The sequence below is a fragment of the Anopheles nili genome, chromosome 2, assembly GCF_943737925.1.
Source record: "Anopheles nili chromosome 2, idAnoNiliSN_F5_01, whole genome shotgun sequence".
NCBI classification, from domain to species: Eukaryota; Metazoa; Arthropoda; class Insecta; order Diptera; family Culicidae; genus Anopheles; species Anopheles nili.
In genome coordinates, this window is record NC_071291.1 from 52,413,340 (window position 1) to 52,433,942 (window position 20,603).

Genomic DNA, 20,603 nt, shown 5'->3' on the forward strand with positions numbered 1-20,603 from the left:
CGCTGTGGTGTGGTGGCGATGGTGGGGATTACAGAGTCAATATATCTTTATATAAGGTATACATATGTATAATATATACACACACACATAACTATGCATGTATACACATAACACATGACACCTTACAGCTTCGATATCTCTCATTTGCATCGCTTTCTATCTCTCGATCTCTCTAAAGTGTATTATCTATGGGTTTACTTTAACATACTTTGTTAGTTACTTCGGTTATACTACCATTTCCCTCGGTCTGGTTGCTTCGCGTTCTTTGTTACTGTGCATTGAAATCAAACACAACATTTGTCTGCTTGCACTTAGCACTTTTCTATTAACTATTTTCGCTTCTGCAGCTGAATGTGTGTGTGGCTGTGTATGTATTGTTTGTGTGCGAGAATAACGTTTCTCTGTATAGCTTCCTTTATAACTGGGTTAGGTTTTTGCTTGATTTCATCCTTTTAATTTGTAAAGTTGCTTGATCTTTTGCTTTTCAAATATTTCCTCAACTAACAAACGCGACAACGACGACGACAACGACGACGAAAGAAAGAAAGGAAGAAAGGAATAAAATGTCTTTCATTTGGAGTTTGTTTTTTTTTTTGTGTTTGTTTTATTGTTAAGATTAGTGTACTGTTTATGTGTGTGTATGTGTGTTTGCGATTGTATAGCTGTTTTTTTTTAATTTTTATGTAGGTGTTTCATAAACATTGTTTTATCCATTCTCTTACTGCTGGTAATAGTTCTTAGTGAAAAGCTCTTATGTTTATCAATAATGTTTACTGGTTTACTATCTCTTTTGTTTTCTGCTTTGTTCGCTACATTTATGCTGTTCTTATTCAACCATGTTTTCGTTTTTCTTTTTGGTTTGTATGCATTCTACATTCTGACAGTGATTTTTTTACCGATGTTAACTGTAGCTGCTTATGCTGCAGGACTACAACTGCCGATCAGTTTGTTTTGTGTATTATGTTTCAAAATCTTTGTCCGATGTTAAGTATTAAACTAGACTTACAGATTTCTTATACGTGATTTGAATTTCATTCGATACAACGTTGACGATAAACTGCTTCTCCTGCTTTAGCAACACCTTTTCCACAGAACAGAGAGGAGTCACATTCCAAATTTGATTCTTTTTATGTTTGAAAAATTGGAAAACTCACTGCCCACAACAGTCGTACTAAATATTGCCTAATCTCACGTCAAAAAGTAAGATTAAGCTTATATTATGAAAAATTATCACGAAGATTGCATAGCTTTGACCAAATTTTCAATAGTAGTGTAACAACAGACTCTTGCTTATGCTAGTGCTGCTGCAAATGCTGCGGCTGCGGCGGCTGTTGCGGCTGCTGCGGCTATTATGGCTGCTGTTGCTGCGCTTATCCTGTCGCTTCTGTTATTGCTGCCCATGCTGCTGCTTCTGCATTGCTGCTGTTGCTGCTTACTATTTCCATTTTTTCCACTGTTCCACTATGTGCCGACACACTAAAAGAAGGCAAGGATGTAGTATGTTAGACTTATCGGACTGTTATTGCTGAAGAAAGTTGCTCATATTATTTCGTAATATCTCAGACAATGGATGCGGAATTTTAGACAACTCTACTAAGGTAACGTTTGGTTATTGGACATTTCTTTGCAAAATTAGCATGCGACTAGCAGAACTTCGCCACTCTAGAATCTTTTAATTTCGATCATGATTTAGATTGGACGTGTGCATGAATTGTGTATCATGTGTTCAAGTCGGGTTTTTTTGCATTAAATTATACAATATGTCGTGATGTCTTTACCTGCATGTAGAAATTCTTTCTTAACAACCATCGTAATTATGTCCTTCCATTTTTGTTACACTGTCAACAGGATGTGTTTTGCAAAATTTAGATTAGCACAGAATTCCATAAAACTGACATTTTCTGACTTTGATTTTTACTATTTTATTACCACTAATCACTATTGTTCTTGTTCAATGTATCCATCAATGTGTAATATTTTAATATTTAGGATTCCAATTCTTCAAATCTCAAAAAAGTATTTAGTACATACATAGTACCTTGATGATTTCCAAACAATGATTACTATTAATGATGAGCTGATTTTTTTATCGGCCATAAAACAATCAATCGTGCTTATTTTGAATCGCTATGCAACGTAACCCATAGCCAACTACTAATACTTTATGGTTTATATGAACACTCCTTTTCTAAAAATCTTTATGATTTTCTTTCCGATGTTCATCAAGGTACGTATGTGCATAAGAATCTTGTTTTTTTACTGTTGTTCACTGTCCTTGTGGTGGATTGTGAATTGAATTCGTAGTGTGATAGATTTTAGATCTTTTTTATTTTTACAAAAAAATGTACACAAATAGATTAAGGATAGTGATTAAATTTAATTTAATTTAAATTTTTCTCTTCTGGTTTGTCTTACTGTTTTTAACTTGTTCACGCTAAATATTGCAAATTTGAAGCTGCGCGGGGTTTGTGATGCGAAAGTTATAGTGTGATGTTGTAGAGTGTACACGCTTGACTTGCAGTGGAATTGCGCGGTGAAGGTTGTTTATATAGCTGCAGTTATAGTAGATAGGTTTCACCGTGTTATAATAGGAGTTGATTGTATGCCCTTTTTGTTTTTCTTTCTTTTACCATTTTTTATTTATCATCTTATTTATAATTGTGGTTGTTACAATTAAAATTCATTTAAGTTATATGTTTTGCCTTTTTTTCGCCGACTCTTGTTCCTTTCCATTGTTTATTTTTATTCTCTGTAAGGATTTCGTTTGAAAATGAGAATTTTACCTTTTCTCTTTCTTTCACCTGCGTGGGAGAGGTGTGTTGTGTCTCTTGTGATGGAAGTGGTGATGAAGATGTTTATTTATGGCTGTCCTGTTGTTGCATCTTTTGCGGCTGTAGTTGTAGTAGTTGTTGTAGTAGATGTTCTTGATGTTTTGTTTTCACATTTTCACATTACTTAACGTTTTTCATACTCGCTTTGTTTTTTGTATTTTCAGTGTTATGCTTTAAGTTAAATTTAATGTTAATCGTTTTTTTAACTCTCAGTATTTTACTCTTTGTATTTTCCTTCCTTTCTTTAACTCATCATCTTGTTCTGTCTCCACTCTCCATGGCCCACGACGCTGTTTCTTCATTTTCTTGCTTTTAAATCCATATCGATAGCGTTGCGCAGCTGTTGTTGCGCGAGGCTACAGTCTTCTTAATAAACAAATAGAAAGGCGCAAAGTATCGACCTGTAGCTCACTTCGATGTCATCATTGTTACGAATTCTGCGAATGAAAACCAAAGAAAATGCCATGAGCAATGTTGTGAATAAGCATATTGCCTGTGAAACGATACATGTTATTTTTTTGCTTATGTATCTTATATAATGAACTAGATCTCATACTATCTCCATAAAGTGACAATACTTTAGATCTTGCTTCAACTTTAATAGTTTGATTCCAAATTTGTAACAAAAGCATTATACGCGAGACGGTTACATCATTCGCAATTGTACCGTACGATATATGTACAAACGTGTTCCATAAAATATTTCAATACTCTATCAATATGCTTGAATAGTGGTAAAGCAAAACGATTTATAAACAGTTAATTGCATTTTTAAATATGTTGTTAATAACTGTATTTTTCACGATTATTTGTACAATAAAAAACAAACCAAAATTAATCGTACTGTTACTATTCTCAACATGCTGTTGACGATGTTGATGATGAAGAACAAACAATGTGTTATTATTAAATTAAAAAATAATAAAACTCTAGATAAATAGAGAATCAGGAATATATGATAGTGAAGCTAAGTTTTTTGATTCAATGAATGGCACGTACATAAATAAAAGAATAATTAATAAGAGAATAGAGTTAAACAAACTATTGATATAAAAAAATACATATAACAGTCACGACTAAACAGTGCTAAGTCATAGCTTAAAGTTTTAAAATATTGGCCAAACAAAATGAACGTTAAACAAATTATGTAATTTACATTATTCCTTATATTTTTAGTCAACTAAATATTTATCAAAAGCGATTGCATCAAAAACAAGAGCATTATATAGAAGATTGTATCACAACAAGCTGTTCAATTGTAGGAAAATCCAGTCGATATTTTTACAATCATTACATTTAGTTGAAAATGCTGTAAAAACATTTATAAACTTATTTATTTGATACGTACCTTCATAATTAACTTGGCCATCGCCATCTATATCGGCTTCACGGATCATCTCGTCGACTTCCTCGTCTGTTAGTTTCTCGCCGAGATTAGTCATGACGTGACGCAGCTCAGCTGCCGAAATAAAACCGTTGCCGTCCTTATCGAAGACTCGGAATGCCTCTCGGATTTCTTCTTCACTATCAGTATCCTTCATTTTACGAGCCATCATTGTTAGAAACTCGGGGAAATCAATCGTGCCGTTACCTAATTATTAAAAGATAAAGAAAAAATTGATGTTATTACAAACCGTACACGAACAATTGTTGAAAAAGTTTATGTTATTAATGAAATAGATAATTATTGAAACCATTTATTTGTTTGAATTCATTGAAAATATATAAAACTAATTCAAAAGCCATAATTTCTATCCCTAATTGTGTTAAAGTCGATCTTTAGATATTCTATTTGAAATAAATACTGTCACCTATCAAGGGTTCTCAGCGGTGAAATATTGTAATGCTTCTTTCAAGAACCTGCACTTCTCTCCATTGCTTACTGTTATCGATTCTTATATTATATTCACTTTTTGTGTACTAAGCAACATTTTCTTACGAAAGATTATTTTGCCATCATTATACAACGTTGTAATTTAATGCAACAAAACCATAATTCCCATACCAACCAACGAAAACCAATCCCTTTTTGGTTTTCGTTTCACACACTGTCCGCTCGACCAAGAGTGGATCAATTTTCTCGACACCCGGCGTGCTTTCCATTAGAAATATTAATGAACTAACTAGTAACTTGATTGAACCACTCCCTCACGATACAATCTATTTTCTTTACGGGGTTTCTCCGTTAAACAACTGCCCCTTGATATGAATTTTTATGCAACAGTTTGTTCTGGATTTTTAAAGAGATTGCTTTTGACTATAAATATCATAGTTAGGAAATATAATTTTCTGGTATACAGGAAGTATATATGGTATATATGGTTCTGGTATATATGGAGTTTAAGTAAATAGACGGTACTGAACAATACATAATATATGCAATGTAATTGCGATTACGCCCAATCTAAAAAGTAATGCAATGCATCAATCCATACCGAAACAGTTTCGCAATATTCAACACATCATTACGAATAACATTTTTAACTGGAATAACGATGACAAACGGTGTGACGACAAGAACATGATTGCCAATAGAAATTGTAGATACGACTAAGGAAAATCTCGTGACATAATGCCTCTTCCATAGCGAAGCACTACAATCGATGGCCAAAAATAGTGTATCACGATCTTTCACCCCACCAAACTTTACCCATTATCTATAAAATCCAAAGTACCTGGTGAAGTCAAACCCGAAACGACCTGCTCTCTTTTCTGTTTTGTGTCCTATCGTCGAACCCCATAGCCTGATTTAGTCGGAAAACGGATTCCAACCATATTCTTGGCTGTAGAACGGCGTCTGTCTGTTTGATTCGTCCGCCCAACCCTCGAAAGGCGGATTTTTTCCTGATAGAAGTCATAATGGTTTATCACCCTCGTTGCCTTGAGTTTCTGTGTTTCGATACAGTACACTGAAGCTTTTTTATGTTATTGCGTGGTTCTTAGTGGTGGTGGGATTATTGGGGTAACCGCCAAGGGAACGAAATTTATTGTAATGTGTTTTGTATCATACTGCTAGTGTTGGTTCGAGATTTTTATGTGAAACTAGCGTGATTACGAACGAGCTTTCATCGAAGGTATGCAAAACCAACAGCCATTTACTGCTGAGGTTAAATGTGTGCCTGTTTATTGATTAAATCTGTTGTATATTTGTTAGCTTACAACGGTTCATTGAATAGACCACCAAAAAACAACACTGTATCAATCTCGGAATGTTTTACTAAGCGTACTCTTCTGTCTATCTTTTCTGAAAATATACTTAACGCTAAAGAAAAAACTCATGCACAAACAACAATAGTGAAATACCACTTCTAGACGATTATTCTCAATATCATGATGTCGAAATAGCTTCTAGTATTAAAAAAAATTGACATTACTAAAATATTGCCAAGAAGAAACTAATAACGCACTAGTTTAAATGATCCATAAGTTCAGCGACAGTCACGTACAAAATACATAATTCCATTATAAACTTCAGTAACATTATGCTTCTTAGACTACAAAATAAATTATACAACATTCGGCAGATTTTTGTTCATTCCAGTATCTACCCGCTTTAGACTTGAAATTGAAGCCAGATACGAATGATTCGAATTTCATTATATTCTGCTATCAACGGTCAATTTAAGCTTTGGTTTGATTTGCCTTTAACATCCAATTTTGTTTACTTCCCAAATTACTTCCCATGCATAGCTCGTCGACAAACACATTTAGAGTATTGCACGAGTTTGGAACGAGATGTCTTGACATGACCTTTCACTCCCAAATGTCTCTTTGTTAGCACACATGAGTTTCCAGACAAATACAAATGCGCCATACGCCGAATATTTATCATGATACGTGATCCATAGACGGTTCTCGATCATCATCATGCCCGTTAACGAAAAGGATAATAATATCCCTAGTACTATCTATGTAGTAGACACTAAATCGTTTTTTACAAGTAATCCAATCGTCCTTTAATGTCGTTCTTCCATACGACATTCCATTGGGCTTATATTTCATTTGAAAAAATGCGTCTCCTTCATCGTCTGTATTTTACGATTCGGAATCATGGAGCCGCCTGGTACTTCAACTGTTCACTGTAAATGTGTTACAAGACATAACGTACCCCAATACAAGTGATAATATTATGCTAGGTCACATGTTTCGGTTAGGTCTGTGTCGTCTTTTTATTATGAAAATTTTGACTATTCATTATGACGTCAATCCCACATTTGCGCTGTATCTCAAATGATTGCTTATCATGAGCTACAATCCCATTGTTATCGTGTTAGTTAGTAATTATGGTTTGTTATTATCATTTGTTCTATAATTATTTCAAACTTTAGCGCATTGTCTTAAGGTTCTTTGGTATTATTTTACATCACATGATACAGAACATAGTTAAACATTGTGTAAAACAAAGATACAAAATATTGTATAAAAATTACATTCTCTCATCATTTTCATGTTCACATAAGCAACAATTTGTATAATATATTAACACAAATTCTATCAGTAACGTATTTTACTCATGACTTGCTGGGTATTATATGACCTCATTGTTTCCATACCGCAAACGTGAATGGTCCTAGCTAGAAATTGAAGGCGTGTTCTTTTAACATAAAAAGTATTCTCTTTAAGCCAACATTAATTTTATTGAACTAGACGGTGACGTGTACGGCGGCTGTTGTGATTTTTCATCGTCTCACTTCTTTTATCGACCCAACTAAATATTCTACGAGACAAACCTTTCAACATGACGACGACGGATAAATACCAGTGCTACACCAAGGCAACATAGCACTTGTCCCGCATCAACGCCATCAATCGTTCTCCTTGCAAGCAATGGTTAAAATGGAACAAAATGGGATTCCACGCCAAAATGAGGCCAGCCGTACTCAACAGGATTGGATACAAAAAAACGTACAAATAAAAATCACAATTACTCTACCATGGCTGTCTATGCCAGAAAATGGTGCTCGAAGGAAGCTCTTCTGGTATATAATTTAAGATTGTTTAGCTTAACTTTTTGAGTAATAAAAAGTTAAAGCCTTAAAACTACATAAGCCATACACTATCGTTTAATATCATGATTGGTGTATGTTTTAGATTATTTATTTAAATGAGTAAGTTATGCAACATCAATTATAACTGTACAACAAATGTACATAAAATATCTTTTTTTTTTTCGCTACACCGATGGTAACTTTTGAGTATAATATAATACAATAATATAAATCGTTATGAAATATATGAACATATATGTATGGACGGACTTAATATTTTTACATTCTGTTAATCGAACAGGCCAGATTTCACTTGAATAAAAACATAAATACTGTTTATATTTTGCTTGTGCAACTACTTAGACGAATGCAACAGTAAAAACAGTATTCGTCTTGTGTGTGCGTTATTGCGCAGAAACAACCTCCGTCAGAGCAAGGACTGAAAATGGGCAGCACTCCGAAAGCCGCTTGTTCCATCATGTGCGTCAGGATATCCCAGGTGTATTCTGGCTGCATTAATTTGCAGATGTATTTGTAAAGCTTTATCCGGGGCGGTTGTACGCTCTCAAAAAGCCTTTTATATCCTTCCAAAAGCCGACCAACCTTCACGGGAGCGAATGCCGACGCTGAAAGGTTTAACTACTCCATACAGCGGGCTCACAACATGCAAGCGTGTGCGTTTTCTTCATCAGGACATGAGACCTGCGATCTGAATACCAACACACATTATCTTACAAAGGAATCAACCCGGGCCGAAGTTGCTTTTACCAGTGTGCTTCATACCCAATAACAAGCATGTATGGTGTGTCTTCCAGGAGGATTTTACTTGGTAACGTCCTTTTTGTGTGCTAACGGTAGATGGGCTTGCGCACAAAATTCTCATCGGTAGCAGCTATAAGTGTATTGGCTAATACTGCTACTACTACGCTACTGTGATATTTCGGACGTTACCACTAGGAGGAAACGATCGATATCTTTCTCGATATTTCTCTCCTGTTCCGGTGTTTCCCTCAACTCTTTTCGACGACGACACACTGTTGCTTCTTTAGATGACTGATGTTCGGAACCAACAGTGTACAATGTGATTTCCATACATTTTTCTTGAGTTTTAACGACATTGTTTTGAGCATTGTACTACTGTGTGTCGAATCCTAGTGCAATAATAATTATACTTTCACGATATCGGTAGCATGATGAATGGATGATGAAATGATGAAGACGACGCACAAAGCTAGTGCAATCAATGTGATAAAATAATGACTTGATGCAAATTGAAACAAAACATAATACTCCTATACCAAAAGCACTGTTGGTTGCAAACGAGAGCAACAATATTCGAGTTGCGTGCTCAAACACACCCCACATCAAAGATGGGCGGTGGCTGGAGCCCATTTTCCATTAGCATTCCTTTTCAATTATAACAATGCTTAGCACATGCTACGCCCTCTTTGGCTGTAAATAACCATCTCACGACTATCACGACTTACATCACATGATTTTTTTGTTGAAAAAAATTTTCACAAAAAGCTTTATACAAAACGCAGTTTGCACTTATTTCGTTAAATATTTCAACGATCAATGTGTCTTTAAATCAAAAAGTTGTACAATTTTTTGTTTATCATATGATACTATGCATATATGCTTAAACAAAAAATAAGATACCAGAAAAGTGAAAACCCATTTTAGATTATTATTTTAATCTTTTATATACTTTTAAACACGCGAACGATAAGCAACCAAATTAGAATGTTTTTTACATATCCTGACAAATTGGCGTTCTCACTGGTGTAAGGTTCAAAAAGCAGTGGAAAGAGTTTTGAAGGGGCAAATTACTTCCTCGAAATTGTATTTGCTCTATGAATGATCTCATTTCCTGCTTCAGCCATTTTAGCTTCGTGCATCACCATATATATTCCTAACACATAAGTTTATTAAAAGCCACATGGAAACGAATACGTTGCTGAGTTTTTAACAAATCAGATTGATAAGCAAATCTTTGCTAGCGTAAAGAAATCATTAAATCTTTCTTTTAACCAAAAGCATATTGCTAGCTATATACGGTAGATAGCCTAAAGATAAAAAGGCTTCATATGTTGTACTAGATATAAGTACAAACAAAAAATAACCAGTTTTACTATACCAATGTTATTATTTAATTGATCAAGTTTTTCAAGATTACATAAAATGAAAAGAATCTACGACCGGAAACCTTCCTTATACATCTAAGGGCCAATGCTAGAACTCGTTGGTTATCGAAGGTCACAATCAAAATTTACATCATCATGGCCATCAGACTTCTTTCGCCCTACGAAACCATCGGTAATCTAACCACAAGGCTAGGTGTGGCAGTAAACACTACGTAAAGAAAAATGTAACGAATGAAAATAATTTGAATCTGATTGCAGAACAGTTTCGAGAAACAAGTTGTGATTAATGTTTCAATCGCGTGCACGTGTATTGAATGCCAATCATTGCAGTAAGTTTTAAACTGCTATACTTACGTTACTTATGAAATGTACGATGAACTATATATTACAAATTGCGCAATGAATTAGAATTCGACACAAAAGGTACTATAAGTTGATAGCAATAAAGCTGAAGCTTTGTGCCTTGAATATACAAGAAAGCATTTGTCACCAGAAAATATATTACATAAATCCCAACATACGATCTCACGTTATATGGTCAATTGTCAATCCCTGGTTTATACTAAATTCGCCACGATTGTCATGTGAATAAAATAGAATGAATCTTTTACCAGTATCAAACTTTTTCGAGTAGAAACATAAGGAGAATGTAAACTCTTCTTTGTATAGGGTTTATCTTTCATTTCTCGACTATCGATAGTGAATATCTTTGTAAAAAATGAGGATAAAACTAAAAACATAATTTTAAAAACTATTACTAAATAGCGACGTTTCATTACTTACCGTCTGCGTCGACTTCGTTGATCATGTCTTGCAGTTCAGCTTCTGTGGGGTTCTGACCTAGCGATCGCATTACGGTGCCTAATTCCTTGGTGGTGATTGTGCCATCGCCGTCTTTGTCGAACAGGGAGAATGCTTCTTTGAATTCAGCGATCTGTTCTTCCGTAAGTTGATCGGCCTGAAAAGAATAAATAATGCATGAATATGCATGTTCCGTACTACTTGAACAGATGGCGTTCGTTACATTCGTTTATGACAGAATTATTACATAAATTTTCTAGCCACACTTCGATAAGATTCAAACAATCAAACACTTCCATAGTTTTACACCATTGTTGCAACCAGTTCTATAGCAGAAAATCGTAAAGTTGAAATCCATGAGGTTGGTCAAGATGTTAAGGGACCCAAAGAATCTTGGCGAACGTTGTTCATTGCACACCGTATATTGAGGTATCATGCCAAACACGTATTCGAATAAAAACGGTCGTCGGCAAACATAGCAGCACACACATACACCCTCGGTTACTTCAGGCACTTCACACCGCCGCAAACCGATGAGCTAATCGGTAGCGATAGCAATCGCTACAAAGTAAAAATGAAAATGACGAGGACAAACCGGTCAACCTACTCCTTCCTTCCTAACACTGTTTTAGCTGACAAAATATTTTTACAATTCACAATGCCAATTACTCCGAGATTTACAAGTTACTTTCCAAACATAACACAGGTGGATGGTAACGCCAACCGCCGGATTGTAATGCATACTATCAACACTAGCTCAAGTTACAAAAATTTCTACGCTTCGCTGAATGCAAGTGTTAGTCTTTTGCAACCGATATTCATTGTTCATATGCCTAACCGAAGAAAATAATGCCAAATGTATCAAACAATAATATCTTGATAGCTGCAGAGAAAATTTAAAGGCGCTATCCTATCATTAAAAGTTATAACAACAATACCCATAAACAACGACTATAAAACTGGTAAAAATCAACAACTTTCCAGTGCATACCGACAATTGTTGCGGACTGAAAAAAGTGGCAGTGTGAATTGAATTGCCCTCAATTAAAATCTAATATTGTGTGGCAATCCATGCAATCTACCTGTTGTATGAAAACTCTAAAAAAGCCCATCTAAATGCATCGTTTGATTGCTTTTCGAGTGAAATTGCTTGCTTCTAGTGCAATTGCACTCAAAAGTTTGACAATCGACGTCATAACAAAATGCTCATTAGCAAAAAAAAAACAAATTTAAAAACACAACACAAGTACGAGTACAAGTTGGGAAACGATAGTGGCGTTATTTTGCGCAAATAAAATTCTGATCCGTTCTTGACATGGACAATTTTTTGCCTAGTTGGCTAGCTCACCTCCGAACCTTTGTTAGTTTTGCAATCGTATATTCGTTCCCCGTGAGCAACACCGTTCGCACAAGCAACAAACAGATTTTACGATCGGGTTAGCTATTTACCATCGCCGATTTCGAGCAATATTTTGGTAGGATTAGTGTAGAACGTGTTCAAAAATGAAACCTCTCCCCACCCTTGTCTTTCTACTACGACGTTTCGTCCGCTGGAGAAACATGAGCGAACCTACCTACGGGTGGTGGAACAAATGCAACAAACGTTTCGTTTAGAAATATGACCTCGCGTGGCAAAAAGCAACCAACGAATACATCCACAGCAGAACCGCAACATCAAAAGCGCGTAAAAAAGCCGGCAGGCCGCGAACACGCCGCTGCCAGAGTGTAAAGCACGACGACGGTGCAACGGGGCATCTCCTAAGGAGCCGGTGAAAATCGAAAATACATTTCCCCAAACACGGACTCCGAGAGCTGACGTTAAGGTGTGCCCCGCAAACACCGCCGAGAACCTGCAGCAATGGTACCACACCGCCGCACGGCCCCGGAAACCTACACTGGTACCAAATCGACGGCAGAGAAGGTGTCCCAAAATAACATTCCAACACATCACATAAGAGCGATGCGTTGCTGTTTTGTTGCTGCCGAAACGGTGTTCCTCGGTGTAGCCGCGAATGCAGCAACAAAAAACATCACCTAAAAACGCATCTGCAACTGCAGGCGGAACAGATTGAACCCGGCATGGTTTTTGCGGCATCGGTGCATGTGCTCTCCCCCACTGGCAGCGTGGTCAACAAATCGTAATTCTAAAGCCAAAGGCCCTGGGGCGCCCCCGGAAGAACTGGATAGATAAATTTCGTCTGTAAAAAAGAGTTGCTCACAAAACAGTGACGCATTATTTTCGTAGTGAGACGGTTTGTTGAACTATAAATTATTGTTTAACCAGCGCAGCGTTGCTTGTAATTAAGTTAGGGAGCAAGTATAAAACCTGGAATGCAGGTATTGAATCAAGCAACTGTTAAATAAACATGTTCTGCTTATTTTCAAAAATTAATAAAGTTAATTAGTAATTAACTGAATAACTAGCATGTATCTACCGATATACTTTAATATATTTTCAGCTTGCTACTGCAATTGGGTCACTTATCGATCCTGTAGCCCATAGTACGGTGCTGCCACTTTCTCAGAACAGAAAATGTCGTCTAGGAAGCACCATAAAAATTAATCATTAAAACTTCTATCTCACCATCATACAATCGAAGTGATAGCCTCATTGAATATTCGCTTTTTTTACCAGATCTATCTTATCTCAACTAGTCAAACTCTGCAACTATCATGAAGTAATTGGATTGTTCTTCTCGAGATCTTAATCGGACTTATGCCAGCCTCGCTACGGTTGTGCTGTTGTAACGTTCGATTGAGAAGGCTCCGTAAAATGAAGACACATAAACTTGTCCATAGAGATCATCGTCCTATCCTGGGTTATAATTGGATTTACAATGCTGAGGGTGGTTCCCGCTCATGATTCATGATTTGGCAAACAGAAGAACGAAATTTATCGAGTGCTTGGAAACTTCTCCTCCCCCCCCCCCCACTCCCCGAACGATTCTTGCTTGAACTAAGAACATGTTGAAGACAAGTGTGAGTAAAGCGCGGATGATGCATTCATGGTTGTTCAAGCGAACGACTTCCTACTGGTAATTGTCACGCTAGTGACGAATCAGCCTCGACATGTACCGTCCATTCCGTCACACTGTTATGCGTTCGACGTGCTCGAAAATGCCGTGGGAATGGATATTAAATTCTGTTCTATAACACATTCCAGTGCTCATTCCACAATGGTTTTGACTCGGAACTCGAAGAAAATATGGCATAATTTTAATCTAATTTGCACAGTTTAAAGAATCCACCACATCGTAGTAGGCTGTCAGAGGTGGAAACCAAGCCCATCAAAGCATCGAAAAGGTTTCCTTATGTTCCACCATCATGTTGACAGAGACGGACAACGAATTAAATTTGCAAAGTATAAGGATTAGGCCTCTTTTAGAGGTGCTGGTTCTTATATGTTCAAAATTTTAAACCGTTTCAACGTTTCTACATCTTACTTCAAACAAAAATTTTGTTTTACATAGAACTGCAAACCAGCAAAGAGTTTTAAACCTTTTAAAATTTGATGAAAAAATCATATATTTTTGATTAAAAAATCCACTAACTCAGAAGTGTAGGAGCCTCACTGACTTCATAAATTCATCATTTTTTGCGCTGTTCAGCAACGCATTATTTTCTGCGAGGTTGTCTGTTCGTGTAATTCGAAAATTTGATTCAAACGGCTGCAAACTGTCGACTCTATCAAGCACCGCTCCCTTCCCATCGTATCGCATTACTTGCCCCGCAAGCGTGGGGTGATATCTGGCTAAATGCGTCTCTTTCATTCCTTTACATCTGGTGGAGGCCGGTTAGCACCGTAAGGTTGCCGCCTTATACGAGCAGCAGCAGCAGGGACGGCATCAGAATCAGTAACAATGTTGGGGGTTCTGCGCCTTTTCTAGGCTTCTAAATTATGTGAGTCAGTTCCGTACCGTCCCTCATGTGTTGTCCATGAACATTTTGAAGCCGAAATGTTTCACGAATAAAACACATCCGTTTGATCGCGGAAGAATATTAACTAATGCCAATGGCTTTATAACGACCACGTGAAAACCAAAAGGTGCTAATTGCAGTCGCCAAGCCATCTTATATAGACAACCATGTTCCGAATAGTCCCGGATATAAAATGCACGCAATTTAAAGATGGTAACATTTTCGCAACGTTCATGAATAAAACCGTTCCTACAGGCAATTCTCTCTCTCCGGATTGCGTTCGATTGCAAAGGTTCTCATTTGTTCGCTTGCTCTCCCAGTATGATCAATCGAGCAATGCCGCCGACCAACACCAGCAGCTTTAACATCTACAAGAGAGCGAGCCATACGCAAAAAAAAAGTACGCCAAGAGTTGTGAGAAAAAACCCGCATTGCGGTAAAACGAATCCCAGAGCGACACTCGTGTCACTTCAAATCTTCTCTCGCTCTCATCCCGTTTGCTCAGCCTCAGTGTCGCAATGAGACAGGAAACCAGTAACGAGAGCGAGAGAGCACCAGGCGTCAAAACCGCATAATGAACGGCGGGTCGCATGTGTTCGTGAGAGGGCCCAAGTCAACGAATTCCGTGAGCGAGAATCCGTTGGACTGAAGTAAAGAGCCACCGTATAGTATGCTCCATCTCTTTCGCTGCCTCTCCAATTCCGAGCACCCCGTTTCATGCGGCACCAGAAATGACAGCACTCGCGCTAAGTTCCGCCAGCGCCGGAGAACGGTTGAAAGAAGAAAAAAATGTTAAGGCCGAATAAAATCCCGTGCCCATCATCAACCCCATCCTTTTTCGCACAACCGTCTAACTAATGAGTGTAAACGAACAGTGCCATTGACTCACGCCGAGTTGTGCGCAAAAAAGTGAGGTTAGAAAATCACTCTAGCCCTACTTTGTAGAGATGATTCACAGCATTGTACGGTCGCGCTAACCACACAGCAGCCCTTGCCCGCTGGCATGACAATGCTACCAAGAGTGGGCGAAACGTCACAATGACACACACTTGCACGCAAATGGCCGCACGGAATCAGTCCAAAATGTGAGAAATTACTGCCATAGCATTCCCCCCTAGAGCACCAACGCGGCACAAACTCTACGCACTAAACGCTGCAGATGTCCCTCAGGATACAGTTCTTCGAATTCTCATGTTCGTTTGCAATTAGCAAAAAACAAAAAAAAAAACTAGCGACGTGTGAGCGGCAGCCCTTACAGGCGAAAACCCGGCTGCTGGCTGCCATTGCTGAGGCTACGTTCACCTAATCGAATCATCGCACTTTGATCCAGCGAAGCATAACACCACACTAAATTTAGTGCTAAACCATTTTCACTCTCAACTCGTTCGCTAGTTTCGGCACGAACAAGTGTCCTCCATTCCGCAAGGCGAGAAAGATGTGGGGACGCCATTAAGGATAACCTGGTTTTCGGTACGCGGCACTTTCACACCCATGTTCAAGACGACAGAAAACGCTGATAAATTGCACTCTACGCTAGCGGATGATACAGCCCCGGTGGAAAGTTAAAATGCCCCGCAAATATATTTACCATTTTTGCGTTTAAAAGGTGCTTGGTGTCTGTGGTATCGCTGCACGAAAAGCTGGCTGACAATAGAAGGTTTTGCAACTGCTGCTCTGGCTGGTGGCGCTGCTGCTGCTGCTGCTGGCTGCGAACTCTGCTGCGACAACTGCTAACTACTGCGGCGGCTTACAATTTACTTTTACTTCTGCTGCTGCTGCTCGTGCTGGCTGCTGAGCGGACTACCTTGACTGATATACTCTCTCTCTCTCTCTCGCCTCGGATGCTCTCTCACACACACTCACGCACGCGATTGCACGCTGCTCGCTCTCGCGCTCTCTCTCTCTCACGATTCTGCGAGTACAACACACTCAAAGACCGCTCCGTAACACGTATCGAACTGTTCGTTATCGCTATCTCGCTCTCTCGCTCTCTGTCACGTTGTTTCGGGCGTTTGACAAACGCTTACCGACGGAAGCGACGACGAATTTTTCAATTCTCTTCTTCCTGTGCGTTTTTTTTCGCTAACGTTTTTTTTTGCTGTTGCGTTTCTAATTACTTAGGCCCGGTTCATTCGCTGCGAAATCGATCTCGTTGAAGCGCACCGCACGCGGATCGTACACACACACACTTACGCAGGGGCAAACCTGGGAAGAAAAAACACGACGCACCACCGTTGGGGCTTGTGAAAGCTGGAGAGAGGCGCCAAAGCACACTCACACACGACTTTCGCTGCAAAATTGCAACACGGTCACAGTGTGTGGGGGAGTTTGTGGGCGAAAAAAAACACGCTAAACGCCGGACAACCAAAAAAAAGTGACGACCGGGAAGCAACAAAAAGGGGGCAAGCAGGAGGAAGCATATAAATGAAATGATACACACGCAATTTGGGAAACAATTTGGGGGCTTGAATTGAAGAACTTCTGTGGGACGATCGGGCGATCCCTTTATGCACACACCGGTAGAGAAACTCTCGATTTCGCCTTCTCGTGGCAGGATATTCGTTACGTATGGGATTTTTACCCAGTGGCTAGTTTATATGCGGTTTGAGTACAGCTTACAAACCGCGTTCGAAAGAAGCCCCCAACATAAAATCAGGCTTATCCTGCGAACCAAACGGATGGTTTGGTTTCGCTTTTCCGGCAATTAGCTTCAGCGAAAAACTAGCCTTTCAACCGTCGGCCACTACATCAGCTGACAGTCGACTACAGTTGACCATGCCAGAAGGAAAGGAATCGAGATCTCCGTTGTACAATCGGGCGCGCTAAGAGGATAACGTTTCGTTTTTTTTGGCAAACTCACGACAAAAACCACGGAAACAGATGCACCGCTTTTTTTCGGGAAAGATTTGTTTTTGCACAGAACCACCGTTTTCGACGACGACTCAAATTCAACTGCTCTCGAAATAATGCTCCGTTCGCTTCGACGACTAGAGCATCTAGCAGGCAGGGCAAAAATATACTTCGCGCATCCCGTGCTCCTGCCCTGTCACCCTTTTGCCGCTTGGCGGGTGTTTGTGCGCTTGCCCCGCAACTTAAGCGAAACCCGCCGCCGTTTCTTTGGGATTTTCTGACCTTCCCTGCCCTCCCCACGGGGACTTGGCCACCCCCGTCGGGGCGTCGGTGTTGGTGGGGCGCTGTCATGACAATGCGCGCGAAGGATGAAAGGAAGCAAGTATAGTAAAAGGCTCACCATCGAACGCCGCAGTGTGTTGCGAGGCTCGAAACTCCGCAGCACTGTCCGTGGTCACGCACACCGACGCGCGCCGGTCTGCTCCTGCCGGAACAGGAACCAGCGCCGACAGGATGCATGCGGATGGTGGGGCACGGATTGCGAGAGCGCAGAGAAGATATCCTGCTGCCGCGAGCCTGCTCCATACGCGCCTTTTTTTGCGTCGGTGTGTGTCTTGCGTATCCCTGAGACCGACCGATGGGTTTTGCCTTCGTATTACTGCGCAGAAATGTCGCAATGCACACAAAAGTTCGCTTGCTTCTTTACATATTCGATAAAACAACGATTTTTGGGGCTCGTCTCGCATCGGTCCCGGTTGCGTTGGGCGTCTCCACCACCCACTTACGCCGTTCCCAGCTACCCTCATGGAGGAGGGTGGTTTGTCTCCCTTACCAGAGGGAGCCCTTGCGTTACAGCTCGCATGATACATTAGTCACTCTACGCAAGGAGTACGGGTAACGTGGGGGCTGCGGGGACATGGCCACAAAAATGGCCCCTCATCAACAACCACCGGTTCGAGGCTTTCACTCGTTGATAATAAAACATCGTTCCCATCGGTCCGATGAACTATCATCCAAAACCCGCCCGCGTATCGGAGGTTTTATTACCGTACACTCACGCAAACACACGCCCCCACGTGTGTATGTGCACGCGCGCGCGCGCGTGTGACTTCGATCATTTATCTTCGAGCTGCTTGGTATGCCACGGTAGCGCACGCACCCTGCGATCACATCCGGCTGGCGCAGTACTGGCCCTTTGCTTATGTGTTGTGCATTTTTTTGGGGGTTTTTCTTTTAGCCGTTTTGCTGGGGGATGATTTCCTTGCGCCCATTGTTCCAGCGCACTTAGCGACAAAGCGTGTGCCTGTGTGCGCGTGTGGGTCAAAATGGGCTCCTATTTTTGGGGGGGAACTACGGTCGGATGCAGTTTTGCAGCCCTCGATAAGGGCTAAAAATCGTGTTCATCGCATTACAGTGGGTGTGGCGCATGATAATGTAACGCGTATTACTTTCACCCTGCGTAATATTTCAAGACCCATTCTGTGACTGTTAGCTTGCGGAATTTTGAATAGAAGGACAAAATCACATTAAGTCTACTGTAAGACTTCAAAACTTCTAGAAAATTCGTTTTTTATTAAGCTTTATTAAACACTTATCACCATCATAAGACTCTTTTTAAGTATCGATACTAGAAACTAAAAAGTTAACTTCAAAGTAATTACCTGAAAGAGATTATTATTACTATGCGATCATGCCCATTCCTATTCGTTCAGATAACACGCTATATGTTTTTAAGCTATAGTGTCCGATAGAGGAAATATTCGATACGGACGCTGTTATTTGTAATCTATTGCCACATGTTGATAATATAGTATTCAAGGTCAAGTATAAATTACGATTAGGAGTTGATTTTTAGTAGCAAGAAATGATTTAAAATGATGCGCTACCTTATAATTTACGATTAAATGGTTAATTCATATCAGCAACAAGTCCTTGGCCGCCATACTCATACGTAGGTTTGGTGTGCTAATATGTAACAAATATATGCAATACAAACGAGCATGATTTAATATGCTGATTACAACCGTGCTTTGTAATGTGGTGTTAAACAGCTGTCAGATAAATAGCGCTTATTTTTGTGAATAATTCTTAGGTGTGTGCATTTGTATTACATATGTATTATTAAAAAATGGCATGATTTTATAATATTTTCATTTATTCACTAGTCTTGACTTTGAACTCGAATTCTTTAATACGAAATAATTTGTTAAACGCCCTAACCTATCATTTTATGCGTGTAATCTAAGAAGATATGGACGCTATTATACATATCTTTATCTCTCCTAGATTAAACAAAATTAACCTAAAACAGCGATAGCTCAAGCTTATCAAGCTCTTCAGCTGTTGAAGTGATCATACCTGTCAGATCGCACATTTCGTAATAAATGATAAATGAAACATGTGACCATCGATATTTTTCTTTTGCTTTAAATACATACATTAGTTCGTTTATTGATTTTCTAGATAAATTCAAGTAACTGCAAGATATACCAATTATAAGATTATAATCACAATTTAGAAGATTGTAGGAATATTATTATTATGAAATATTATTAAAAGTTACATGACTCATTTTTCCAAATCAAGTAACATATTTAAAAACGCTTCTAGAAGGCTTGAACAACAATAACGATTCTAAACAAAATTCAACGAATAGCGAATAGCATACTCCTCCAATAGCACACCAAAAACGCTCCACGGGGGCTCGTCTCACGGAAGCGCTTTTCTTGCCAAGCCAGTTTTATCATCAACTCGCAGCATCTCTTGCGAGCTAGCGTGGCCAAGAAGCCGCATCCTGCCGATACGAGCGCGGTACAGAACCGAAACAAGCCCAAAAGGACCGCAAGAGAACGGACCAGATTCGATGCGAAAAGAGAACTACTAAGAGAACAGCTTCCGCAGAGCTTAGTCACATACGGTGACTCGAGCGGGTTGTCCCTAAAAAAATACAACATTCCACCCCAACGGTGGCCCTTTTTTCAACCCCAGCTCGTCAGGGTGTAACGAAGGTGTTGGCTTTCACGATTGCATTGGCTGGCTGCGTGCGAGTTGTTCACAGTATCGTCATC

General features: G+C 39.3%; 1 protein-coding gene across 2 annotated transcripts; it reads right to left on the bottom strand.

Moving 5' to 3' along the window:
• Positions 1-521: 521 nt before the first annotated feature.
• LOC128731289 (calmodulin) lies at positions 522-17,626 on the bottom strand. 2 transcript variants are annotated; one of them, XR_008411684.1, is made up of 6 exons: positions 17,546-17,626; positions 16,274-16,890; positions 10,750-10,924; positions 4,180-4,422; positions 2,784-3,268; positions 522-1,476 (listed from the first exon to the last, which is right to left on the bottom strand). XR_008411684.1 is itself a non-coding variant. In XM_053824397.1 (5 exons), the coding sequence occupies exons 2-5, from the start codon at positions 16,274-16,276 to the stop codon at positions 3,240-3,242; spliced, it is 450 nt and encodes a 149-aa protein (XP_053680372.1). In that variant the 5' UTR covers positions 16,277-16,890; positions 17,546-17,626; the 3' UTR covers positions 1,923-3,239. The 2 variants fall into 2 exon arrangements, 1 of the variants encoding a protein (XP_053680372.1); XM_053824397.1 differs by lacking the exon at positions 522-1,476 and having other exon boundaries at positions 1,923-3,268.
• Positions 17,627-20,603: the final 2,977 nt, after the last annotated feature.

What these genes read in the sequence shown, in the direction of transcription:
- LOC128731289 (XM_053824397.1), bottom strand. An exon ending in CAACGAAGTCGACGCAGACG is followed by an intron (nt 4,423 to 10,749) that starts GTAAGTAATGAA and finishes TTTAATAATTAG; the next exon opens with GTAACGGCACGATTGATTTC. An exon ending in TGGCCAAGTTAATTATGAAG is followed by an intron (nt 3,269 to 4,179) that starts GTACGTATCAAA and finishes TTTCATTCGCAG; the next exon opens with AATTCGTAACAATGATGACA.